The 26,693-nt window shown below is 38.1% G+C and overlaps 1 protein-coding gene across 3 annotated transcripts in view; it reads right to left on the bottom strand.

The window, feature by feature from the left end:
- Positions 1-527: 527 nt before the first annotated feature.
- The window catches only part of CPEB4 (cytoplasmic polyadenylation element binding protein 4), a 62,456-nt gene continuing 36,290 nt past the window's right edge, over positions 528-26,693 (bottom strand). The window contains exons 3-10 of one of the 3 annotated variants that reach the window (XM_031437811.2): positions 25,877-25,927; positions 17,111-17,134; positions 15,059-15,232; positions 10,754-10,843; positions 10,239-10,357; positions 8,746-8,860; positions 7,454-7,635; positions 528-4,980 (exon numbers count right to left, since the gene is read on the bottom strand). In XM_031437811.2, coding sequence (XP_031293671.1) covers positions 4,753-4,980; positions 7,454-7,635; positions 8,746-8,860; positions 10,239-10,357; positions 10,754-10,843; positions 15,059-15,232; positions 17,111-17,134; positions 25,877-25,927 — 983 coding nt within the window. In that variant the 3' untranslated portion in view covers positions 528-4,752. The remainder of the gene's footprint in view (positions 4,981-7,453; positions 7,636-8,745; positions 8,861-10,238; positions 10,358-10,753; positions 10,844-15,058; positions 15,233-17,110; positions 17,135-25,876; positions 25,928-26,693) is intronic. The other 2 variants (XM_031437812.2, XM_031437813.2) reach the window with 2 other exon arrangements.

The raw sequence follows: 26,693 nt of genomic DNA, 5'->3' as shown, positions 1-26,693 counted from the left end.
AGAGATTATAATCCCAGAGGCCACCTCCTATAATGCTAGGAGCTAGGGAGGAACCGGGGGACTAAAACTCAAAAGGGGCTTGTTAACCAAGATCCCCTTGTAGAGCGGCTAGAAATGAAGGCTCTCCACTGACAAAGACCCCAAACCAAAGCTCTCAGATACTGCGCTTTCCTATTAAATAAATATGCGCATGTTCTCTTATTTTACTGGACATTTGGCCTCATGCAGATGACCGAACGCTCAGAGCCTGGGCTCAGGCCTCACACGCACACTGAAGGCTACCAATAAAAAGACCTCTGCAGGCCGCATGAGAACCAGGAGTGCCGCCAAAAACAACAGCCCGCTGACATTTACAGGCTTAAATAAGCAACGCACGCCTGCCGGCAGGTCTTATACAACCGGACATCTTTCCATTTCAGTTTGTTCTGCTTTGGCCAAAGAATATATTCTTAACATTTTTAAAATGTTACATTCCCAACCATGGAAGCATAATCTACTTATGGTGAAAATAAATATGTTAAAAGAAAGCTGAGTTAAAAGTTTTATTCATTCAACATCTCACATTACAAATATTTAAAAATTATATGCATACTGGTATAAATAGTCATTTGCAAACTATTTAATAACATTAATTTTCCACTAGCACTTCAACAAATGAACTCTTTTAAAAAAGGAACTGTGTTATAACTTAAGAGTAGAACATACAAAAATAGGAACTTAACGTGAAAATGACTTTAATAAAAAATGAATTACCCTTATTTAAAATGCTATAATAAATACTACAACCTCCCCATACACAGTAAAAACTATATGGAAATTCAGCCAAGTAGTACAATTAACTGACATACTTAAATAACTTTTCCTTCTGATAATATGAGCAATACACTGGAAAAAAAAAAACATTAGGGATTAGTAAAAACTAGACACCCACTTGCTAAAAGTTTCACTTCCAAAAAATATAACAAAAATCTGATGAAAATTATAAAACCTAATTATACTTTAAATTTTAAAAATATAAAAAATAAAACAGTTGAATACAATATTGTCCCAATTCTTACAATGCTATCAATCACAGTAGCTTTAAAATAAGATAATAAAATAAAGCAGATGACTAAAACCTCTTTTATTCCATTTTTAAAAATAATCTCAAATTTACATTAGTAGAAAGATTGATTTCTGATTCTTTTCTTTAGAAACACCAGCAAGAAAGAGGATTACTCTTAACAGTAGAAAATGACATTTTTAAATGTCTGCAATTAAAAACAAAGAATTACACTGCAAAGATCTTTCAAAAGTTTGAAATAAGTATTGCACATAACTTGAAGTTAACTTGCCACAATTCGTCACATTCAAGTTTTAAATCACCTTTTAACAGAAGATTCAACTCTTCAAAACAAAAAGGGTGAATTATCAAGTCTTTCCAACAGCACTCTCATAAAATGCTAAATTCATTCACTGCAAGTTTTATTTTGCATTCTGCAGAGGTCTGTGTATGGAGAAGTATATATATTATACCAAAGCGTGGGGACCAGAGGGGGAAGGGAGAGGGTTTCTTTACATAGAAAATAATCAGAAACACTTTATTTTACATTGCAAAAATAACCATGTAATTACTCTGTAACTACATTGTAAGTACATGGCTGGTGCCATGCTAGTGCGCGAGAACTACATGCTTGGAAAATTGACGTGACAGCCTAAAATCTGTAAACTAATTACATGTTAATTATGTTTTGAGTTACATGGTAACTCCCAACTACAATCCCATGTAATCTGAAGGACATGTAATCAAGAAAGTTCAGAGTAATAGATAATAATTGTTTATGCCCTGTAAATTGAAGTGTAACCAAATAATCTGTAAACACGCTTGTCACACAATCACAAGTAAATATTAGTAGAATAACGATTTCTTACATTAGTCATGCACACTAACATTACACACCTGGCCCACGGCAGGCGATTTTTTTTTCTTTTTATATAATTTAAAAGAGCAGACATCTCTGAATCAAACACTTAACATCAATTTATTAATATTAAAAATGGCTAAACATTCACTCAAAATGTCTGCGTTATGAATAATTTTAAAAACTTAGTAAGAAGCTGTAGACAATTTCGTTATTTTAAATTTCTACCCTATGCTTACGCATTTAAATTTTTTTTTTTTAGGAACTACAGTGTTATCTGTCATTTTCATGCGAATTTTTTTTTCATTAATTTGTGACTTTACATAGATTATTTCTTAAATTATAGGTACACCAATAGCTGGTGCTGGGGAAGGAAATTTAAGCAACATGCTTTCTCTTCTCTGCAGACTCTAAAATAGCATTGCCAGTGCACAACATTCATAATTTAAAATGTATGCAGAGCACTGAAATGTATAAAAAGCAGAATATAAGAAAATAAAATTTATTAAAATTATTTATATTAAAAAATGAAGTATATGAAGATCTCTCAGTAATAAAAGTACAAAAAGCTACTCTTTGCAATATGAAAAATTGAGGTATTGCATAAAGAGATATCCCGTCAGTGAAAAGTGTGCCTAAAAATGTTCACTGTTGGAAAAACAAGATATACAAAAGTAGTGCATAACAAGTATACATTATGTGCATGACAAAATAAGTTAGCTACAAAAACACTGTACCGAAATTCAGCAGGTCATGTACAAAGGGAAAAATTATTATTCAAAGCGAGTTCTCAAACAGTGTTATTTCTTGTTAACTCATCACACCTGTTTACTGAGTAGGACCGGCACGATAGCACACCCCAAGCCACCTACAAGCATTTAAGAGAATAAAAAGAGGCAAATGAACATTCCGATTAGAATTATGTAGTTCAGGAGAAAAGAAAAAAAGTCCCTGACCAGCTACACCAGAGCGCCCTCCCCTCGCATGACTGCTTTCTGTATTTGCAGGGGTTTCTTTTTAAAAAGCAGCTCCCTTTCTGGGTCTGACTGTTTGACAGCAAATGCCTCCATTTTGACCTTTGGAACTTAACAGGTATAGAGTTCATTAAAGCCGTTATTAAAAATAAAGGACTGCTTTTCCCAAAGAGCATCAGTAGGGGTCATCAGCCAGGTGGTTCCACCGCAGTGCTGGGGCAAGTCTTTGGTTTTGAAGGATCCAAGACGGTGCTGTTAGGCAGCACAGCTAGCAAGATGGCCATCAGTTTTGTTCTGTTTTGTTTTGTTTCGTGTTTTGCACACTGATTCTAATCCTTTTAACGTCAGATAGGGCGTTTAATAAGACAATGGCAATTAAAATAAAAATTACTTCCGTGACCAGGGCTTCAAGAGACTATTTTAAACTTACCCCTGAAGCATACTGTTCAACACATAATAATGCCTTTCAAAAGCTAGAATTTTATTTATAATAAAGCATGCATTACTTGATGAAGTTGGCACTTCAAACACTGACTATGTCCCATGCTAAGTTCTGAAACTGTAATGTTATTTATTTTATAGGAAGAGTAAGATAAACATACGTACCTTTGCACAGATTTACACAGTTACTTAGTTCAACAGTGCAAAACACTTTGCAACTACTTAACTTTTTTTTAACTTTTTTTTTTTCATTTTCTATGTTACAGCTAAATTACAGGATACCCAAAGTAACTTTAAATCTAAAAGTAAGCCAATCAGCAGCCAATTCGAATATAGGTTTTGTCTTCCAGTTCGGGCGACACATGTAGCCCAACACAAAATCAAAGTGATATCCTTGAGGTATCTCTAGATCTGTTTTTTGTTTTGTTTTGAACGTCAAAATGGAGAGCAAAGGCTGACACCTGATGAGTGTTAGTAAATTAGGATATAGAGTTTTTATATGACAACAAAAATAAAATTTATATATTTGTTCTTTAGAAGAGGAAATGCTAATTTTTTCCACCAGTTGTCATTAATTTTCGCTTTGGTAGGTTTCCTGGGGCTGTGACCAGACAAGTAAGTTTAAAATAAGTGCACTCCCCTCAGTAGTAAAGGTCCCCATTTTTTACATTCTAAATTTGAAAAATTGTTTCAAAGAAAATAAACCTAGCTCTACCTACTTTACTATTTTTTTTTCTGATGTGGTAGTAACTTTGAGGCATAATGAAATTATATTCCGCCTCTAAACCCTTAAAATTAGTTATAATGCTGCTTCAGTCTTGCTCATGCATTTGTGTTTGCTTTAACATGCTCTTTCCTGTTAATAATGGTTAACTTCCTCCACTGCTGTTACAAGAATTAAAAAAAAAATAAAGGGGATGGAAAAAAAAAAAAAAGAGAGAGGCAAAAAAGATGAAAAGAAAAGAAAGAGAAAGGCAAACGCGCTTCCCTGGGGGGAACCCCGCGTCAGGAGAGACGGATAGTGTTACTGTTACGTGGTTATTTTAATAAAAGTATTCTTATCTGTTATATTATTAACAATAATTTAATTAAAAACCCAAAATACTCTATTGTTTCATTTCTCTTTTAATATTTCTCTCTCTCCTCTAAGAAAGTGTTGCGGGAAGTTTGGATCCTCTTGGTCTCCAGCTAAACAAGAGGAGAGAAACTTCCAGGCAACATGATGGCAATACGAAAAGGGAGTTCATACGCATTGTTTTCAGTGACACGAGAATCTACAAAACACCTATATTATAGGTCATTCCTTCCGTTGGGCTATTGTTAAGTTAACAGACTGCACAAAAGGACATGCCAGGTGAAGAGGTTGAGGAGGGGGTGAGAATTAACAGAAGAGTGCACTCATTCTGAGGCCTGGACACGAGCACTGTCGTCATCCTTTAGTTCCAGCGGAATGAAATATGCCGAGGACGGTCACCGCCTTCCTTCACCAGGGGCTTGTGGAATTCCCTGCCAGCACGAGAATGAATAGCAGCCCAGCAATATTCACAGTAATACTGCAGACAGGTAACATTAGCACAGAAGAAGGGAGCAAATTTTCCCCCACAACGGGCCCCCTGACATTCATCACACAGCTGATCATCCAAGACATATGGCTTAACTTCCACCTGCAATCAAGAGTAAAAGAGAGGAGTTTACATCCATGAAGGGATGTGTGTGTACATTGCTGTCCACGATCTGAATGAGTCTGCGCCAAGCTGCCCAAAAGGAGGGGCCAATAATTCTTTTATCGAAATTAAGACAGTCTGTCTTTTAAGAACCTGGTAATAAGGCTTTTATACCATCATTTTACATTTTTGTCTTATTAAATGAGCACTTTTCAAATCAAGAAAAAAAAAAGATTCCAACAGAAATTAAAAAGTGAAGTCAACTTAATGTTTTAGACTATTATGAGGTTAAACCCACAGGAGAGTTTTCACAGTCAGAAACTGTCACTTTAATTAGTAGATCTGAATTCTAGTCACATGTGGAATTATAATTTAAACAAGACCAACTGAGAGATTCCCTATGCCGCAAAACAGCACTTTAATGCACAAATCAGAGGGAAGCTGCCTGGCTCCTGCATCACAAGCATCTGAGCTGCAATGAGGCCTGGGTCATGGTTTCTATTTCCAGCGTACACGTCTTGGGTTATAATCAGAAACCTCGAACTCGGGGGAAAACAAGATGCAGCCATAGGACTCCTGATCTAAAGCCCCGCTTTGTTTTGTCAGGAAGAATGGTTTCCTTCAGTCGAAAAGTCAGAGGTGAATTTATAAAACTGAACTGTTCCTGTGTTCAATAGGCCAACCTGTCATTTGAGCCTCTCAAGCATTAAAAATAACCTGGCTTTTAATTCTCCAGCGAGAAAAGGGTTGGTTATTTTTAGTCTTGGAGAGGCTCATGATTGAAACGCCTTTGCACCGAGCTATTCCTACCACTGGTGCCGTCCACTGTTGACAAGGAGTCCTGACAAAGATTAGCCGGGAACAAAAGGAGTGACGTGGGAGGCAGGACAAGCGGAAGTGACTAGAGGACCCGGCGTCTGGCCCCAGGGCCGTCCCATCACATCTCCAGAGTGACAAGAACGCTGGTCAAAGAACTGGATCGTAGAGGAATACGACTTAAGTCTCAGTTTCTAATGGCCAACCTCACAACTCTGAAACCCGTGTTGGAGTGAAGTGGTGAGGCAGGAGGCTGTTTACTCAGATGCACTGTTTTTTAAAGTGTGAATGAAATACAAGGAGGCGTGTGAAGATTACATACTGCAACTAACCTTGCCCCTTCCTCTGTGTTTACAATAGAATCCACACCTTTCTCCTTAATATGATCACAGTATGGTATGATGACCACTAGGACAATAAACTTCCAGCTGCCAGTGAAGTGGAATATACACGAAATGGAACACGAGCAGCAGGTGTAAGCCGCTACTGACTTGACCGTTTCTACGTACTGAATTGAGAACAGCACCATACAGTCCATCAGTGAAGACTTTTTGAGCACGATGCCTCGGAGAGCTGGACGTCTAAGCAGCCCTGATTGATGAAAGCACCAGTCTGCCGTGAAATAAGGAGCTGACACCAGAATATAAATCATCGCACTGCTTCCTTCATCAAGAAGGTCTTTCGATGTAAAAAAAATGTCTCATCTGAACTAAACACTGTGTTTACTACTGCAGTGGATTCACATTCTGGTGTAAATTCCTCTCTCTCCACAAACTTGTAACAAGCCATTTACTGACTGGCAGCGGGTTCACAGGCCACACTCTGAGTGGTATTGGTATAAGACAGAGTTCCATCCACCAGAACATAAACCCATAAGAACAGGGACTTCTTGTCCCAGGCGCTAACATATTTGCTGAGTGCATCAGACACAAAGATAAGAAATTTGTGACTGCAAAGAGAGAAGACACACAGTGGAGCATAGAGCCTCAAATATAATATATTCGAAAACAGAGGGAAGAGTTACCTTTGAGGTTTTCTCCAGCCTTTTGAGTCAGAGGGTAAACGCAACAAAGAGGAATTTAAAGTGAAAATAATGCCAGTGAACCATTACCTAATTTCAGGTGGTAAAACGGGTTACAAATGCAAAGGGTTCAACTTCTTCTACTTAGTCTGTTATGATGAAATATTTCTAAGAGTACAGTCCTAGAAGTGAATTTATTTAATCACCTGTTACACAGTGCTTAGGAAACTAGGTCTTGCTGAGGTACTTACTCTCCATATCCCAGGCTTAAAAAGGTCAGATCTCAAGGGCATTCGTGTTTGTACACTTGATAAAACATCGTACAAAGGCCTTGGTAAATATTTATTGAGTGACTAACTGAGTAAGTGAATGGATGGAGGTGATAGCTTAGGAAAGATTAAATGGACTCCAGCAAATTGACTCTAGTGCTCTGGGGAGCTACTCACAAAACGAAGAGAGAGCAGAAATTCACAGCAAACTCTCAGATGCGTTCTAGACCATGCATCAAATGGGCCCTCTAGGTGTAACTGTCAGCTGTCAACATGCCGTCATATAAAACTGCCCCATTCCAAGCCTGGTGACGGCACAGTCAGAAAGCCATTTCAAGAACTTTCCAGAGCGTAGGCCAGGACTTACCCGTTTGTCTATCTCTCCATGCTGCAGCTGCACGAAGCGGGCACTGATAGCAGCGATGTAGCTCTGTTGATTAGAGAATGCCACGCGCCCGGCTCCTTTCGGGTATTTCAGCTCAGGGTCGGTATCAATCCCAGCGTAACACACGCCGCCGTACAGCCGGTCCATTATCATGGCGAGCTCCACTGCACAGGGAAGAGCAAGGGTGTGTGCAATCAGGACAATTCACCTGGCTCACCAAAGCTTTCGCCAAGAGCAGCTCATCTGTCGTTACAGTCGTTATGCAAGTGAAACTAGCCCTGACTACCAGTGGTCCGCTGTGCTCGTCTTAGTAACTGAGGGCAGGGGCCCTGCGGGGTGTTCCACGGACGTTCACTTTGGATCTTCACAACAACCCTGTGAAGCAGGTAGCAGCTTCCTGGGGAAACTCAGGCACAGAGAGGATGCTCAGTCTGCGCAAGGGCACAGTACTTAAGTGACTGTTGGGCTTTGTACCCTGGTCTGCCTGCTCTCTACTATGATGCCGCCATATATTTACCAGTTAACAAGGTACTGCTTAATATAAATAATCATTTGAACACTAGAAAACTGATCACTAGACTCCCTGGGGATCCTTCTAGCGTATTTCCATCAAAACCCTTTCACCTTCCCTATAGTCTAGCTATTCGCCCATTTTTCATAAAGAAACTTGAAATAATAAATGTATCCTCTCCATGAAATGTTACAATTTTGAAATGGCTTTCTTGTTCATTTTATGTTCTTTATCTCATTTATGCTGTTAAACCTCAAATTATCTGAAATTGGGGGTGACATTTCTTCCTTAAGTACTGCTCTAAAAATAAGATGCGCTGCTGAGAACCCTGTTCCAGTTCAGAGCTCGGTGAATAGCTGCGAAGCACAAGAGGACTGGGAAACAAGCAGCAAACACCGTGACCCATAACCTGCTCCTGAGAGACTTCTCTTAGATGACGATGCGACCGGTGAGCACAGCACTCTGCATCCATTATCTCATTTAATCCTCAAAATAACTCTACATAAAGTGCATACTTATAACTCCATTTGACAGATGAGGAAATTGAAAATCAGAGAAATTAATTTGCCCAAGGTTATTCAACTATTAACTGGGACCAGAGGACATGAATTCAAACCCAGACCCTTGATTCCAGAACTTTCACTCTTAAGACATTAACACAAATGCTTACGGAGAATTAATCCCTAAAAAAATCTTTTAAAAATCTTTGTATTTCTTATGGTAAAGGATAAACAGGGGTTTTTGTTTCTTTGTTTAATCATACCAGCTCGCAATGGTCGAGGGACACCACCAACAAATATAGTTTTTCGTGGATCAAGAGGCTGTGAACCATCCATCACAAAGTCACTGTCACTGAGATTCCAAGGCCGAATCTGTACCTGGGGAGTGTGCAAACCAAAGTGTCTCATTCTGAATACAAATAATGGGGGAAAGATGTTTAAAACTATTGCAGAGTATTTCACTTTAAAAATAATCCATATCAGTACAAATGAATAAAACTGTAAAACTAGAAAAGACTTAAAAAGTAGCATGTCCCAACCCTTTATTTCATTTTTAAGAATAAACTAAACCAAAGTGGAAAGTTCAACTTAACTGCTTATTTATTATAAGCCAAATTACTTAACACGTTCGTAATTATCTGTAAGTTAATTAGCTATTTTTCAGCTTATTTGGGCCTCCAGTCTACCCAACCCCCCCGTACCCACGTAATTTAATTTTGGCATGGTCTTTGACATTAATTAGCATAAAGTACTATGTACACTAGGATCGTGTGCCCAATCCTATGTGCAGGAAAGACAAAATACTCCCAATACTAACAAATCTGTTTGTTCACTGTTTCAAAAAGCATTTCAAAATGAAAATATTGATGCTACTTGCAGTAAACCTTTTTATGATAAAAGTGTGTCCATTACATCAGCCAAGAATCAAGTACCTCAATTTAATTGTCCACATTTATTAACTGTTACCAATGTCACACCAAAGGCTGAGGGATTGATAATGGGGTATTCCCAACATGCATGCCAACCAAGTCCCAAAGCCAGAAGGTCCCAAACTTAAATATCTGCGGGGACTGGCAGGGAACAAACAAGTCAAGCAGAAAGAGTCTAGGCCACACAGGAAACCCGGGACAACCCCAAGACACCAAGAGATGCTCCACAAATGACTGCTTGAGCTGAGCCCACTGGCACCCCCGTTATGCACTCCACCTCATCACCAGGCTCTGGCTGAGTGATAACAGATTACTGGTTTGCCAGATTTGTCAAAACAGACTAGTTGCTACTATTCCTAAAGATTAAAGAAAAACTTTTTCAAAGAGAAACAACACACAATGTACATCTACGTACAGACATAATTCATTTTACTTGGTGAGAGTCCCATATGCAAAATGTTAAGGAGCATATTGGATAAAACCTTCATCAAAGAGAGGAAGAAGCCAGACAGATACATTTGTTGTTTGAGTTCTATTACTCAGAAAAAATTCAGCTACTTTATATTTATCAAATGCATTCCCAGGGGGAAGTCTTTTAACAGAATGATTTACCAATATTTTAAGTAACAAAAATTTCAATGTGAAAATCATGTCCGCAAGTATACAAGACATCAATGTCAGGAACTTGACAACAACAAAACTTTTCCATTTCGATTCTAAGTACAAACATGTCAATTAACGGACACATTAAGACGTCTGTGGGCTTTTCGGAGCTAATGAATAGAGGCCAAAAACCAGAAGCTATTTTCAAGCTAGACTGCACTTACTGGCTTGTCTTTGATAGTGGGGCTGGATACACACAGGTAGAGTTTTCCATCTTCTTCAATGCATGCATCGATGAGAGCCTGCACAGAGCTTTCGTCTTGAAACAGCAGGAATGCATAGCCTAATAAGAAAGGGGGAAATTGGCTTATATAGTTTCTTTCTTTCTTCTTCTCCTTCTTCTTCTTTTTTTTTTTTTTTTTTTTTTTGGTAATTCCTCAAGGGAAAGGAAGCATAAAACTAAGGAAGGGAAAAAGAGTAGGAAGAAAAACCCCCAAAAAACTAAAACTGAATCCCACCCAAAGTCTGATAATTCAATATTCAGTTCAGTTTGGTATGATCTTGAAACCTCTTTTAGAACAAAATTAAATCTGAATTGAGAGTATATAGTAAGCAGAAACTTTAAAGAGACATTTAGGAAAACGTAAGTTTAACAATGAAAAATTATACAGTGAAAGTAAACACTTATGAAAAGAATATAGGGATAAACTGTACACGGATGTTGAACCTTGAGAATTACCTTTAGGAGGAAAATAGGATTTGCTCTCTGCTTTATGAGGCCAGTCCACGATCAAAGGGCCAAAGCGACGGAAACTAGCTGTGATCTCATCTAACGAACGACAAACCAAAAAGGTAGACTTAAGTATTTTTATCATCACTTTTAGAAAATAGTTTAGCAAAAACAGTTAACATTTTGCACATTTGCCTTCCCCCTCTTTCCCTTCCTCCTCCTATCTGTGTGAATGCACTAATCTATCTATCCATCCATCCATCCATCGCATCTATCACCTTCTTCTGACACGACTCTCTCGCCAAAACACAACTGCTGGTACCTACTCAAAGCAAGGTCACCCCCTTATGTACCACCATATACACTCCTTTCAATCAGGAAATCAACATTCATACAACACTCTTACCCAATTCACACACTCCACCCAATTTTTAAACTATCTCAATGATACCTCTTTTTTTTCTGATCCAGAATCCTATCCAGAACCATGCCACGTTTAGATGTCATGTCCCTAGGGCATCAGTCTTTTTCAGGCAGTGTGCCACGGCTCCTCACTCTTTCCCGTCTTTTACGTACCTGACAGCCTTCAACCATACAGGCCATCCGCTCTGCAGGATGACTCTCAACCTGGGTCTGCACTGCTTCCTCACGCCAGGACGCGTGCTATGCATTCAGAACAGGAACACCACCACAGTGATGCGAGGTTGCCCTGTCCCTTCACTGGGTGTCTTAACCTTGACCCACGAGTCAGGTTGATATCTGCCTGCTGTCTCCACCAATGAGAAACCATTTTCCCCTTTGAATTTGATTAATATGCTGTGGGGGAACACGGTGTTATCCATCAATATTCTGTTCCCTCGTTAGGCTTGGCGTCCACTGAAGATTCCTGCCTAGATCAGCTACCACGACGATAAATGCCCAATGCTGATTACCTATTTCCAATCTTTCTACATTTAGTAGTTACTACTATGCAGTAAGAAAGAGTCTTCCCTTCTCCCCCATTCATTTACTCATATATTTATGTATATCAGTATGGACCTATCTTATTTAATGGGTTATAATCTGATTCTCTCCTTATTTATTCTGATGCTCAGTTTGTCCCCAAAATTGTCCCTGACTTGGCCAGTGGGAGTTCCTATGTCCTCTGTCCTATCCCCATCCTTCTGTAAGTGCTTCCACACTTTCTGACCCAAGGCTTTCGTCTTCTTGTTTCTCTACCAAGAATCAGCTTTTTTTTTTTTAAATTCTTAAGTCCTGGTTCCTTTCAGTAACAAAAGATAGTTAGAAACTAATATCTGGGTATTCCATACACCCATGGCTAGTGGGCATTTATTATTTCTAAGTCTTCTCAGAGGACAAAGCTAGGAAATATATGAGTATACACACGGACACATTTATAACTACTTCTGTATCTGTATGTGTGTTTATAAAAATGAGTTCATACTGACACCTGCAAGTCTACTCCAACGTCTCCCAGTTTTTTCTAGCCTTCCCCCTTCCCATGTTCGTGAATTCCCTCCTCGTGAAGAGAATCCAAGCTCCCAACATCCTCAGTACGTTTGCCCACTTGATCAATGGGACCAACCTTTCAGCTAGGAGACCCGGGCAGTCTCCTCCACCTTCCCCCTCTGCACCCCAGCCCTTGTTCCCTCGCTGCCCTGATCTATCAGACACCACGCACACTTCTGCCGAAGCCGCTGCCCAGGCCCCCTCCACCTACACACCCACGCCCCCCTCCACTGGGCACCCTTTCCCCCCTCACCAGTCCTCCTCCTTGGACACCAATGTCTCTGAGCCTTATGAGGAAGGAAAAGGAAGGGCATGTGGGACGGGCAGGGAAGGCTTCATCACATTTTACTATGAATTTAACCAATACCAGCCATGCTGTATTATACAGGAGGCAACTGATGAGTAGACGCTAGGAAAATAAATTTCCAGGGTATTTCTGGAAAGAGTAAGCAAGCATGTGTGGATACGACCTGGGAGTAGGGAGGACAGAGGAACAGAACGAGAGATGAGAAATATGTTCTGTACCATTTAGCCCATGTGAGATTAGTAAATAGGGGAATGATGTCAGGGTGACCTGGACACTATACTGGTCCACAAATGATCTCTCCTAAGCAAGGCGGGCGAGCATGGAGGGAGAACTACAACCTTCAGCAGGAAAGGGAAAAGCCCCCAGCTTCTGTGATGTGCAGAAGCCCCCTCGGCTCCATCATAAGGAAATTAAAAATGAGCACAGCAACTAAGGCCCTCCTGCCAGAGAGGTGCGTGCCCAGCCTCGCAGGGCTCCTGTCTCCTGGGACATGGCACTTCCTCAGCTGCTCAGAGGTCCAGTTTTGTCTACGCTGCCCCTGAGCCAGCAAAGCCAGGATTTCTGCTCTGTTGGTTTTGTGTACTTTCAGTATTCCTTGAGGCAGCCTCTAACCATGCTGAGCCACTTGCCTGAATCATCCAGGTTATTTCCAAGGTACTAATTCTCTTTTTGTTACTGCTTCTGGTAAAAAATTCATTAGGTTTTACGTGCTCTGCCTCTAACCCCATTTCCCCCATGAACTCTGTAATTCTCAGTGCACAATTCTGCAGAACACAATACTCTTCAGGAAGACGTATTTCACACTTTAGTAGAGAGGCCTGCCCACCTACTTGCTACTGTTATCAACACACTTGGTTTCGAGCACATAGCAAGATGACTAACACAATTTCCATTAATTTTGCTCAGCTTAAACCACGTCATCTGCCAAACTGGCAAATTCACTGGTGCCTCTAGGAATTTTAGGAACGATACACTTAAGATTGCTCAGTAATTCTCTGAAAAAAATTTAGACTATCTAGGCCAGAGAAAGAATTTATTCCAAGCAAGGTCAGATAAGATTCAGCCTTCGTTTTTTTGTATATAAGCATGTTAATTTACTCATCAAAGTCCAAGCAGGGCTCAGGAGTGTTAAGGATCTGACCTCAAAGGGTCAAAAAATTGACCCTGGTCTGTTATTACCCTAGAATCCATTACAGTAAGAAAAGTGAGGAGTCCAGCTAGAGAAAAGAGAAGGCCACACCCAGGACCAGTATTACTGGAGTGGACAACACTGTGACCAGAGGTTCAGCCCAGGATGAACACTCTGAACAGAAGCTACACTTCCTGAGAAAAGGATGGAGACTGATTCAGTTTGGCCTGATATTTCAGCATAGCTTCCTCCAGGACATTTTATCACAGACCGAAAAAAAAAACCCCGAAATCTGAGTTTATTTTTCAATCCTTGGCTGTTTGAAACCATTTTTGTCTCAACTTTCCAAAAGATCAATCACCTTAAGGAAAACACGGTGGCTCAGTATGTTTAATCCCAATCTAAATGAGAGATTATTAAACCTTATTATTAGACACTAAAGATTTTTAGAGAAAACTCTTCTATCCTCCATCAACATTTCTCTCCCTTTCCATTCAGGAACCAAGACAAAAGAGATCAGGGGGTAAAAAGCAACCATAGATACACGATTGCTATCAGGTCTGCTCCTTTGATTTTCTTTGGGGTCACTTAGGCCCACAGGTGACAGCTAGTCCTTTACATCCTTCTGTATGCTCCTTACTCAGGTCTCAGCTCAATTATCACTTCCTCAAAGAGGATTTCCTTAACCACCTCACCTCTCAAGTCTTCCCGCATCGCTATATCACATCGACCTGTTTTCTTTTCAGAACTTGCTCTCTAATATTTTCTTGCATATTTATACACTTTCTTATCTGCCTTCCCCCACTAGAATGTCAAATCTATCCAAGAAGGGGCTTTCTATCTTGTTTACTATTGTAAACAAGCCTCAAAACAGCACATGGCATTTAGAAAGCATGTAAAATATTGGACAAGTGAAAAAATACTCACAAAATGATGTAACTCAAGATTCCCTACAACTCTAGGTTATGTTTTCAAAAATTCATGCTGAATCTAAGATTTTACGCTTTTAAACAATTAACTGTACATTTAAAAGAGAGCTCATAAAAAGAGAGAGGAAAATGCATAACTGAATTAGGCCAAGGCAGGACACACAGAAATGCAGTTAGCGTCTGTTTGCCCACAACAGAATCCTTGAGAAGTTTTCCCAATGATGTGCACTCTTTGTCATTTAATCCAATCACTTGCTTCAGCTGGTTCCCAAAGTCCTGTTCCCCTTCCTTGTGTGAACTAATCTTCCACACTATGATCAGAAGATCTGACCAGAGAACAATGCAATCAAAACCAAACGCCCGGAGCCAGATAAGATGGCCATTATACTAACAGCAACCATTACTATGCGTTACCTATACACGGCTCTTTGTAAATATACCTTCATCGATGTCAGGAGGTAATCCGCCCACAAACACCTTGCGAGAATATCGTTCCACTCTTTCTCCATTCTGGTGAGTGAAGCAGTGAGGTGATCCCAGGCCACTATGAAGAGGTTGATCCCCACGGCCATCATCCAAGAATCCATCTTCCATTGGAAACAGTGAGGACTGACCTGGAACAGAAAGCAGGAAAAAAAAAATGCTAACAGAAAATGCTCCTTGCCACTGATCATCTTACACAAGAAACAAGGAAAGCAGGAGACTCATTAAAGCTTTTCTTTTTCTCACTGAACAACAAATCACTTAGATACGCTCTTGAATTTCCATCACCTTAAAGTCCCAACTGAGTCAGAGAGAAAGGACATGGTTAAACAGAGGCTGTTCAACTCTCCCCACTGGGCTCCAGACACTTCAGCGAGGTGGAATGGCAGTACAGTAGGAGAGAGCACTCTTTTGAAGGCAGCCGGCAGCAGACGGCACTGCCTTGGCAGGGTCCCATGGCCACAGGCAACTTGGACGTGTACACTAAGTATTAAATTTGACTATCAGATGCTAGATCACTTAAATGTCTTTAAAACATCACATAATATAGCCTGCACAATTTCCTCTAAGAATGTCCTTAAAATAAACATCGATTTTTTTTTTGAGGGGGAGGTAATAATGTTTATTTATTTATTTGCTTAATTTTTTTTTAATGGAGGTACTGGGGATTGAACCCAGGACCTCGTGCATGCTAAGCATGCGCTCTACCATTGAGCTATACCCTGCCCCCTAAACAAGTCAATTTTTAAAGTGAATACGCATGTTAATTTACCTAACTGATGGGATATTATCAAAACCCACTTAATGCTGTTACTCAGCTTTACAGTCTAGTCTTACAAAATTTAAGAGCTTTAGGCATGCAAAAGCTGTTTTTTTTTTAAGTTGAGCAATTATCAGCTGCTACAGGTGGTATCTAATTCTAAAAACTAGTCATCACGCTTGCTGTTAGAAAAATCCTATCATACAGAATATAAAAGCAGAAAAGACCAGAGATGCCGGTGTGGTTAATATCTTTCCCGTACTTACCTCCCAGCAAAATACAAATTTATAAATCATAAGCAAAACAAAGAACTACAGATAACTGTAGACTCTCTCTCAGGCACTGTTTGGTCACTTTCCCAGCTGCAGATTTACTTCTAGGTACTACATAAGGAATTTGTTAATGGATCCTGCAGAAATGTATCTTAGGTTTTCTTCCTTTATTGAAACATTCCAATGTCTTTCTGTCACCACACTTGTCTTCCTTTCAACTTTCATTATTAAACACAAACAACCACCGCTTATTTGTTACGAATTTACCCTTTAAAACCACAGTTCAAAAAAGTTACATAATGAAGATAAAAAATGACTATAAAATTGGAGGTTATTTCTGGATCCTCAAAAAGTCACTTATTTTTAAAGCTAAACTATTTAACTGTCTAACTCTCTTGTAAAAAGGAAAAACTAGTAAAGGAGGCAAAAATAAAGTTTACTCAGGCACCTCTAGGAAATGAATCTTTTAAAAATCTAAAATTTCTAGAGCTTTCCCCTCCCCCAATGTTCGAAGTTTATAGGGCTAGTCATTAATTTAGCTAATCTCATTTTAAACCAAATGTATTATGCTGACTTCATTAAAAAAAAAAAGCAGACATAAAGTATTCAGGTATAATTGAACCTCCAATATAACCAGGTATTTTGAGTCTAGTCAGACTGTATTTTCCTTTTTAAAGATTCTTAATTTTATTCTCCTAAGAAAGTCTTTTCAGAAAGAAAAAAAAAAAGGAAACAAATGTTCAGATATAAATAAGTTGAGTTTAAAACATAGGGCAATTATTTAGATTCAAATCCAAATCCTCCCATTCTGACTCCCTCAAAATTAGAATGTCTACAACATTAACTGTAACACATAAAGTATGTCTGGATCAAAGCTATGTTTCATCCCCCCGCCCCCAGTTTGCTTAGAAACTGAGCAAATTTGGGTCCTCTCCAAATACAACTACACATTCAAAAGTTAGAAACAATAATGTTACCTCTCCTTCGCCCATATGTCCTTGCTGCATGTCAAATGAGAAAAAAAAAAAAAAAAAAACCTTTCAAACATTGTCAGAAGAATCAACCATGATTTTATCTACCAGCTTTAGAAACTGAAAAAACAAAAACTGACTAAATTCCTCATTTCTTGGTAAATACCTCAAAAAATAAGGAATTTGAATGTGAGAGGTCAATTTAATGCTTTTTTTTTTTAAGTTCTTCAAGGACACTGTAAAAGTGTATTGACCCTTACTTGTTTTCAAGGAAGTTTTCTGCTATCACTCTCACCCAAGGTCCAAACTCGCGTGAAACTAAGGCAGTGTGTAACACAGTCTAAACCAGCTCCTACCAAATTGATCTGAATTTCTCCCACAAGTCCCTGCTAACTAGCCATTCAGTAGATATTTCAATAATTAATTCAGGACTTTTTCCACCATTACAGGATAAACAGCAAGTTTATACCATTTCTCAATTATTCCCTAATAAAGAAAATCATAACAAATAAAACCTTTGAAACTTATGAACCTCCTTTTAGCCAAAGTTTCTTGTCCCTTATCAAACCTTCTACCATGTTCCAAATGTTGAAAAGTAAAAAGTGTGGCACTTTATTACCAAGGCTGCTACCAAGAAGACAAGAAAAACCATGATACATACAACACTTAAATGAATACTCAGAAAACGGCAGTATAAACTTCAAATCAGGAAAGCTGAGAAAATCTCTTCCCTCAAACAAACTGACACTTAAAAGTGCAGTTTGTCCAAATACCCTAATTCTAGTCAACAAACATTTCTTGGACTGCCAGATCTTGCCAAGCACTATGGATAAACAGCACGTGACCCTGACTCCAAGGAACTTAAAGACCAGACAGCCACATAAGCAAATAATGATAATGTCTCTATTACAGCAATTGGCACGTTAAATGTTAGGTGCAACAGGAGCAGAGGAAGAGGAGAAACTGGTTCTGATTAAAGAGTCAGAGACCGGAGGGTGTGGCTTTGAGAGGGACCTTAAAGGAAAAACAGGGAAAGGGCACTGCAGACCTGGCAATATCACAATTCGAGATGCTGGAAAGCTCACGGAGAGGTGCCCAGAACAGAAGCATATGGAACAAGTCAGGTCCTAGCTGGAGAGGAAGTTTAAACAGGAAGCTGGGATAGCTTTTTGAGTTAGAAATTGCAGCACCTTTTAAGAGATCATTACACAAACTGGTCAGGGTTTTAATCCTTCGCCCTCTGGATAAATGCTAAGGAAGTATAACTCAGTTGTAACTGAGTTATAACTTACAAGTACCATGTGCACATTTTTCAAAATGAAATTATGTCTCACGCTAAAATACAATTTTATCACTACTAGATAACACCGCGTGTCACCGAAGTACTTGGGTAAATGGATTAAAACCACATAAAATCTCCCTCAAGCAGTAAGGTTTTCGCTTAAATAGTTCTTAAATTAGGGCGAGGGGAGGTATTTTCTCACTTAGTGAACCTGACAGAGGTTAGAAAGACACAGATATCACAAGAGTAGCTGCTTGTTTAAGAACATTCTATTCATATAACTGCTTCAAAGACAAGGGAGTTTGGGGAAATGAATGATTTGAAAATCTTACTTGTCAATCTTAAAAAGTTGATTGATGCTACTTGGATTTCTAAGAAAATAGATATTTGAAAAGAGTAGGCTTTTAAAGGTACAAAATTAAGGGGAAAACTTTCATAGCTTCCACTAGTTCAAAAATAGTATCAGGAACAGTAACAAAAAAAAAAAAAAAAAGGTATAGATCAAAAGCAAAAATCAAATACTTTCAGAGTCTTCAAATGTATACTTTCAAACTTTGATCCTGTACCACAAAATCAAGCTGGTTAATGTAACTCATGGTTAAATTCTGAGATTAAATTCTAAAATCTATTTAGAAACATTTTCCCATATTTAGGGAAAACAGGCTATAGGTGTACAATGCTTGTAACTACAAACCTGCCCAAATTAGTACTGGGGAAAATAAAATGACAGTGACATTCTGGAGCACAGAAAATGAGAATATTTAAATTTTTGATTTCCACTTATTATAATGCTATTAATGCTGTATACTATTTTTATGTAGATTTTGACATGTGACATACACAGGAAATAACACAAATCATAAGTACACAGTTCAATGAATTTTCTATGACATGAACACACCTATGTAACCAAAACCCAGATATTAACAGAATGGTAAGTGGTGCCACTTCATCTATGTATGAGAGAGGTTCTAAGCACCTTTCTCTTATCTATTTCAAATTATACTTGGCTCAAAAATATTAGGATGAAATACTTGTGACACAGATCTTCACCACTTTTCCCGAGGAACATGTCAGACAGACTTCCAGCCTCAGATATTGTGAAAAAAGAAATCCTCTAGTTCCCATCAGAGTTAAACTGAATACTATATTTCTATGTTTAGCTTTTATATTTATTTCTTAGTTTTGATTTATAAAGTCCTCAATAATTTAATGTTCAGTACTAAAATGGTTCAAAAACGTTCTAAATGGGTTGGAACCATTATGGCTATAAATTTTTATAACTTCTAGATGCATGCTGTTATTAGATCTACTGATAAATACTTTATTTCCAAAGGGTCTTTACCAGATTGCTTTCAAATGCCCTATATTCATCATTAAATTTCCTCTAGTAAAACATTCCACTAGTCTGAGATGCTCGACTTGTAAGAAGGTATAGAAAGACTTACCAGATCTTTTTCAAAATACATTTATATATATACATATATGGAAATATTGTTTATCTCTTAAAATGTATCTTTTTTCTCATTTGTTGTAAAATTTGTTACAGTCACAAAAGAAAGTATCCGTAATAGTGGTATATTCATAAGGAAAAATGCAGCCATTTAAAAAATATAGCACATATTCCTGTGCACCAATGAGGCTCTCTAACTATATGTATTGTATGATTCTTATTGTGTGAATTCTAAAATAAAGAAAATATAAGTATGTGAGAAGATACGTAAATATTTTTTTCTAAACACAACCACAAGAACCTTTGGGAACAGGATCTAAGATGGGCAAAGGAAGAATGATTCCATTCTTGCTTTACCCTTTTTTGTACTATTTACATTTATTACTACTGTGAGCGCCTATGTTACTATATTTGTTAATGGGCTCTTTTTGGTTTTCTTCTTGGTATTTATGTTAAAAGCAAATAAATGATACATTAAAGAAAAGCATCCTATCCTACATGAGGACATCTCATCAAATCTGGTAGGCCTTTAGGCCACAAGAAATAAAATATTATTAGCTTCTAGATCAGTGAAAGACTGATCCTACTCAGGCTTCACCTCCCTCTCGCTGGCCCCATGCTGAGAAGGCAGATAGCAAGGCTACTCGGAAAAACCAGGGGAGAGGGCTCAGATTAAAAGATATTATCAAATAACGGATTTTTTCCAGTAGGACCAAAAAAAAAAAAAAAAAACCAATGTATGTGGGGAAATTAGTCAAATGAGTAAATCAATTAAAAAGATATAAATCAAAGGCTGGAAGCTAAAAGGAGTTAATTTGTTAACAAAAGAATAAAGGTGGCAGAACCAGAAAGCAGACGATCATCTATCATCACAAAGACCGAAGCACACAACTCAACAAAGATGCAAAGAGTCATTTTAAATGATTTTATAAATTACCTCCTAACTTATTAATGGGCTCACTGTCACAAAATTATTTTAGATACATGCTTAACAGGACTTCCTGTGTTAAAACTGGCTTGTGTTTGTACTAGGCTTGTTGGTATAACCATGTCCAAAGTATGCTGACAAGACATGAGACAATTATTTATAAAGAGCTGCCTTACAGAAGGGCAGAGAATGAATGTAATTTCAGTTTCTGTATATCCCTAACCCTCTTATCTATAAAATGAATGAAAAGTTTCTTATTTATAAAACGAAGAAATGAAGAGAGAATAACAAAAGATCCCATGTGTATATATGATGGTCAGACAGTCAGGTGCTCAGTAAATAATAGTTTTCTCTCTTCCTCAAAAGTAAACTCCTACGTACATACTCTTAGCTTGGTCTTCAACAGTGACTCTCAGCTTTTCATTGCTATTTCACTGCTAGTGACTACAGAGCACTTCAGAGTTGACAATACATTTTCATATTGTCTTTTTCACGAAGGGATCGGGATCTTTCAATGTGCCCCTAACTGTAGCAACTATAGAACCACACTACATACATTTTCATTAAGTGACTACAACCTACATTTCTCCTGGGTAAATTATACCCTCTCTTTTCATAGATTTCCGTCCCCCACCCCTCCTTAAGCAAACAATCTCTCCCCTTTCATTCCAAAGAACTATAATTAAGAGATGTTGTTCTATGCTAACCTTTAAAAGATCTCTTACTAATCTCGTCTTCTGGGACAAGCAAATATTTTAGCTGATGCTTCTAAGTGAAAGACATCCGTATTTTGCTGTTCTAGAACTTTCCCTGCCGTAAGGTTCATTTTTGAAGCAGCTAATCCTAAGGGCTAAAGCAGTGAAATGGGAGGTTGAGGGAGAAAGTACCACGGCACGAGCCCTTTTACACAGAGGTGGTGGTGGTTAAATGTTAGTTTTCTGGGGCAAATTAAAGCTTCAAGTCAGGTAAAATGGAAAATTAATCATTTAATCTGATGTCTATCTCAGAGCTGAACCAAGACACACGGGGGGAGTGTGAGGGAAGTCTTACCTATGCTCAGCACTCTTTTCTGACTTAGCTGAGACACTAAGTTGCAGGCTTGCTTTTCATAACCGTAAGATGGATATTCTAACTGTATTCCTATTACATAAGACTAACTAGGAAAAGGTATCTGTTACGGAATGAATAGTGTTCCCTCTTCAAAATTCGTATGCTGAAATCTCAAACCCCCAGAACCTCCAGATGTGACTGTATTTGAACTAAGGTCTTGAAAGAAGAGATTAAGGTTAAAGGGCACTGGGGTTGGCCCTGATCCAGTATGACTGGTTGGGACACAGTCATGAGCAGAAGAAAAAATCAGGTAAAGACCAGGAAAAGACAACTATCCACCAGTCAAGGAGAGGGGCCTCAGAAGAAGTCAACCTTGCTGTCACCTTGATCTCAGACTTCCAGCCTCTAAGACTGGAAATAAATTTCTGTTTAATCCACCCAGTCTATGGGACCTGTTATGACAGCCCTAGCAAAGAAATACAGTATCCAAAAAGTAGCTAGAAAGTTTTTTTTAAATACATTTAAAATACAAGGATTTCCCCCCAAGAATGCCCCTCAAAAAAAATCTGTACAACTAATAACACAACAACAGTAATTCTCTATAATTTGTAATTACTATTTGTTGAATTACACTGGCAATGTCTTTTACAAGCCAGGAGTGGAATACGAAGGTAACGGCATAGTATGAAAACTGATGATTGAGCACAGCCAAGGGGAAAAAAGCAACTTGACCTGCTGGATGAGTAAGCCCTTTTTATCTTCGTACGTGCAAATTCCAGTATTATTCCAATATGAACTGCTGAAGCTGGTAGACTGACTACTCTGAATCTTTTTTCTTTTTATTTATTTAGGATTTAAACCCCGCTTCTTTCCAAAAAGCTTTGAGATTGCTTGAAAATTTCAAAACAAGTTGTACAATAAAAATCATAGCTGAAATTCAAATGTGCACAGGAGAAAGAAAGGAAACAGCTCATTCAGATTTTTATCCAAACAAAGCAAGAAAAGTTTCAACTCAACAGAAGCCTGAAGGATGTAACTGCAGCAAAGTAGAATATATATAATCACCTTTCTAGTTTTTGAAAGCCTGAATAGATTATTTATGGTGGACAGGAAAGAACAGCTCCTGATAGTTTCTTAAAGTCTTAAAATTGAATAATGAATATAAGGCAACACAATGTATCAGGCTTTTATTTTCAGTTTTAAGAAAAAGCTGAATGGATTTAAGATGTGAAGGGACTGCATTTAAAAGGGCATAAAGTAAGTTTCAGGTTATCTATCTTAATAACAGACAAAGAAAGCACATTCAATCACAGACAAATTTTACAACTCCTCATAATCCCCTGCTTTGTGTTTTTTCCTTATCTTTAGCACTAATATTCCTAATCTCCCCAAACTGACATGAATTATTTTAATTTGACTATACGCCAGGTGCTACGCTAAATTACTTTACATGCACTTAATCTTCACCGCAATCCTATGAGATGGGTAGTATTTATGATTTTTGAATTTAACTTCATTAAACGTAATTAGTGCCTTACACTAGATTTGTAATATGGGGAGCCCCAAAACCTGAGCTCTCAGGAAAACAAAGCTACTACGAATCAATACATGAATGAGATCGATCTATCTATAGAAGCAATCCACCATGGAAGATGAATCGTAAATCTGACTGAAGAGAATGGACAATGCCTAAGTCTAAATCAAGGTGACTAAAGAATTGTCTTAACATCCCTCCATCCCCACTGTGCTTTAATTTCAAGATTTTTAAGCAATATTCTACAATCTGGACTTTGCTATTGGAGAGAGAATGGGCCTATCACTTAACACCAGTATCTGGTCTACCTAGAAGTTTTACTCCTCATTATGAATGCATAAATTGGCATCCAGTCCTAGGTGGATGGTTATTAAGAACTAACACTTGATCAAACCCGACAATCAAGTTTTGGGACCCTGCAAAGCTCAATTCTGGACCTAAGGCTATGGCAGCCATAACCCCATATTCTGGGTCTTGCCTGAGGAGCCAGCAAGTTTCCCCTCTTTGGCATCTTTGTTCTTTATCTTCCTATCTTTCAGTTTGAGACAATGTTAACCTCAGTCAGTATACTTTTGTAATAAAATTTCCATGTATATCACAGTAAGAACCATCTAGTCTCCTTCTAGAGTATACTGACCAATAAAATTTCAACACATAAAATGCTTAGAGGAGGGGAAGTTACCTTTATTTTTTTCTTTGCCAAGTAAGGGTCATTAAAAAATAATCTATTCTTTTAAAAATGGATACCAACGGGGGAGATAAAAGGAAAAAAATCTCATCATAACAGACTCAAAAAAAAAAAAAATTAAGTGAATTTGACTTTAAGGAAAACCCACCAGAGTTACTTTTTCTCAACTCAACAAAGATGAACCCCAGGGGGAACTGATCTAATTTAGTGACTTCATGAAGAAATTGGGACAAAGAAGAGTTGATCATTTTGCCTAAGATCACACAACAGTATCTCAAATCTTGGCTCACTGCATTTCCAGCACCTGCCTCTGGAACTCGGTCCACAGGAAAAGATAAACCCATGCTCCAACAGGAAGCCTTCCATTATTTCCCCTTCTCCTGACTGCCACTGTCACCGCTGTGTTTGGTTTTGGGTCTACAAACATTTATGTTGACATATTATGCTTTGGCATTATTTCTGGCAGCTGCAGCATGAAAAGACCAAAGACTGATGAACAAGTGAGGTTCTTACAGTCCCTAGGGGATCTTACACTCCCAGTAACTCTCATAAATCAAATCTCCTAACTTTTCCCGGCTCAACAACTCTATTTTCTACAGAACACTGACTTCAAACACTAACCAAAACGAAATCCAGTCATAAAAATCATTTTTAATTCCCCATTCCTTGGACAAGGAGTAGGATTTTTCGGCTTTGCTTTGTTCTGGAATAATGAGAATAAAGCTATTTAGTCAAGAACATCTCTTAGGTTGTGGGACTTACAATGTCAAGTTTCGGCAAATGAAAGGCATTACGAACACACAAGTCTGAAATCCACATTCAACAGGAAAAGAGTAGGAGTAAACAAGACTTCTGTATTCCACCCAATTATTTTAAACTATAGTACTATAAAACAGACACTTAAAACTTTATTTATGCATTTATTTTACAGTATCATATTTTTAAATTGAAGTATAGTTGATGCACAATATGTTACAGGTATACAGTATAGTGATTCACAATGTTTAAATGTTATACTCCATTTATAGTTATTATAAAATATTGGCTCCATTCCCCACAGTGTACAATACATCCTTATAGCTTATTTTATACCCGATAGTTTATATCTCTTAATCTTCCACCTTCATCTTGCCCCTCCCCACTCCTTCTCCCCACAGGTAACCACTAGTTCCTTCTCTACATCTGTGAGTCTGAAAACAGACAGTTTTTAATTCTTTAATTCCTTTCATGAGTAGATGGCCCCTCCTTCCCTATGAAATTTAGTTTGCTTAATATGCACATAAAGAGACTCAACTGTGCAGTGGTAATATTTAGAACAGGCAAGAACTTACTGAAGGCGCTAGAATAAAGGCCAGTAAAACTTCACTTTCCTTGTCCTCATCAGACAGCAGTGAATGACCTCGTCCTTCACAGTGTCAAGCCCTGTGGTCTTACACTGCTTTTTCTGATTTTAATCTGATTACCTTCCCTTTCTCCTGGGACATTTTTTTCCAACTACATGGAAATGTTTATGTTGAAATTTCAAAGGTCACTCTACAGAAGCTAATGTCAGATGAAGTCACTCTTTGTGTGTTGTCATGGGATTCTCAGTTAGTCTCACTGCCACCAGTTTCAAGACAGCAAATCAGTTGGCTCTCAAAGTTTCAAAAAGTTCCTGCCATGATCTGGAGGAATAATCATTATTCATAAAAAAGCTGATTGGTTAGTAGTAACTTGCAGTCACCATTACAGAGCAAACTAATGTCATTTCTCCACTTGCTGAAGCATAACTACTGTATTTTCTACCTGGTACTAACAGTTCTGTGAATTTAGCTGGGGTGAATCAGTTATCACTTACCATTAATAAGCAGAGAGCTATCGGATCCTGGATATGAATAGTTTAGACGACCTGAGGGTAAAAGAAGGCCGTTACTAAATGTGTTTTTTTCATAGGTGGTTTAAACGTATTCAACAACAAATCTGAAGTAACTGCATTAAAAGGTATTTAAAAAGCTGTATTATGGGAATAAAACTTTGCTGCCCTAATGAACACAATGAGTCAGAAGATGTATCAAACAGCACGTTCACAAACATTCAAAAAGAGAAAGTCTGAAAGTGGGAAAACAAAATTTCCCTCATATTCAACTATCTCGTTATTCTAATTTTCAAATCTCCATCCAAAATAACTTTCTTTATACCATTATGTTCTAATACCAGCTCACAATAACAACCTTCACGTTCTTCCCCCCCATAAATGTGCAATTTTTTCTTTCATGTGTAGTTTTTGGCTGCTTTTTGAAAGTATGTAATTAGGGGGGAAGGTAAATAACTCAGTGGCAGCGTGCGTGCTTAACATGCCCAAGGTCCTGGGTTCAATCCCCGGTTCCTCCATTAAAAAATAAAAGTAAAAGTAGGTAATTAGCGGTAATTTTTATATGATTCATAACAAAAGTGCTAGTCTTATGGCCTACATGAACAGACATGCTAATGAGTTTAAATTCGTATTTTGGGGAATAAATACAGAAGGTAAAGAAACACATTTCATTGTACTTACACATGAAGAAAACATCAAAACACGTGGCACAATGCCCGCAGCACAACAGCATTCAATAAATGCTGGGTTAATTTCCTTTGAATTATGAAGTGGTTCAAAATTACATTTTGAGTCTAAAATG

This window comes from Camelus dromedarius, chromosome 27 (assembly GCF_036321535.1).
Source record: "Camelus dromedarius isolate mCamDro1 chromosome 27, mCamDro1.pat, whole genome shotgun sequence".
Lineage (NCBI taxonomy): Eukaryota > Metazoa > Chordata > Mammalia > Artiodactyla > Camelidae > Camelus > Camelus dromedarius.
The sequence above is the reverse complement of the archived record's forward strand: the minus strand, read 5'-3'. Positions and strand labels throughout refer to the sequence as shown.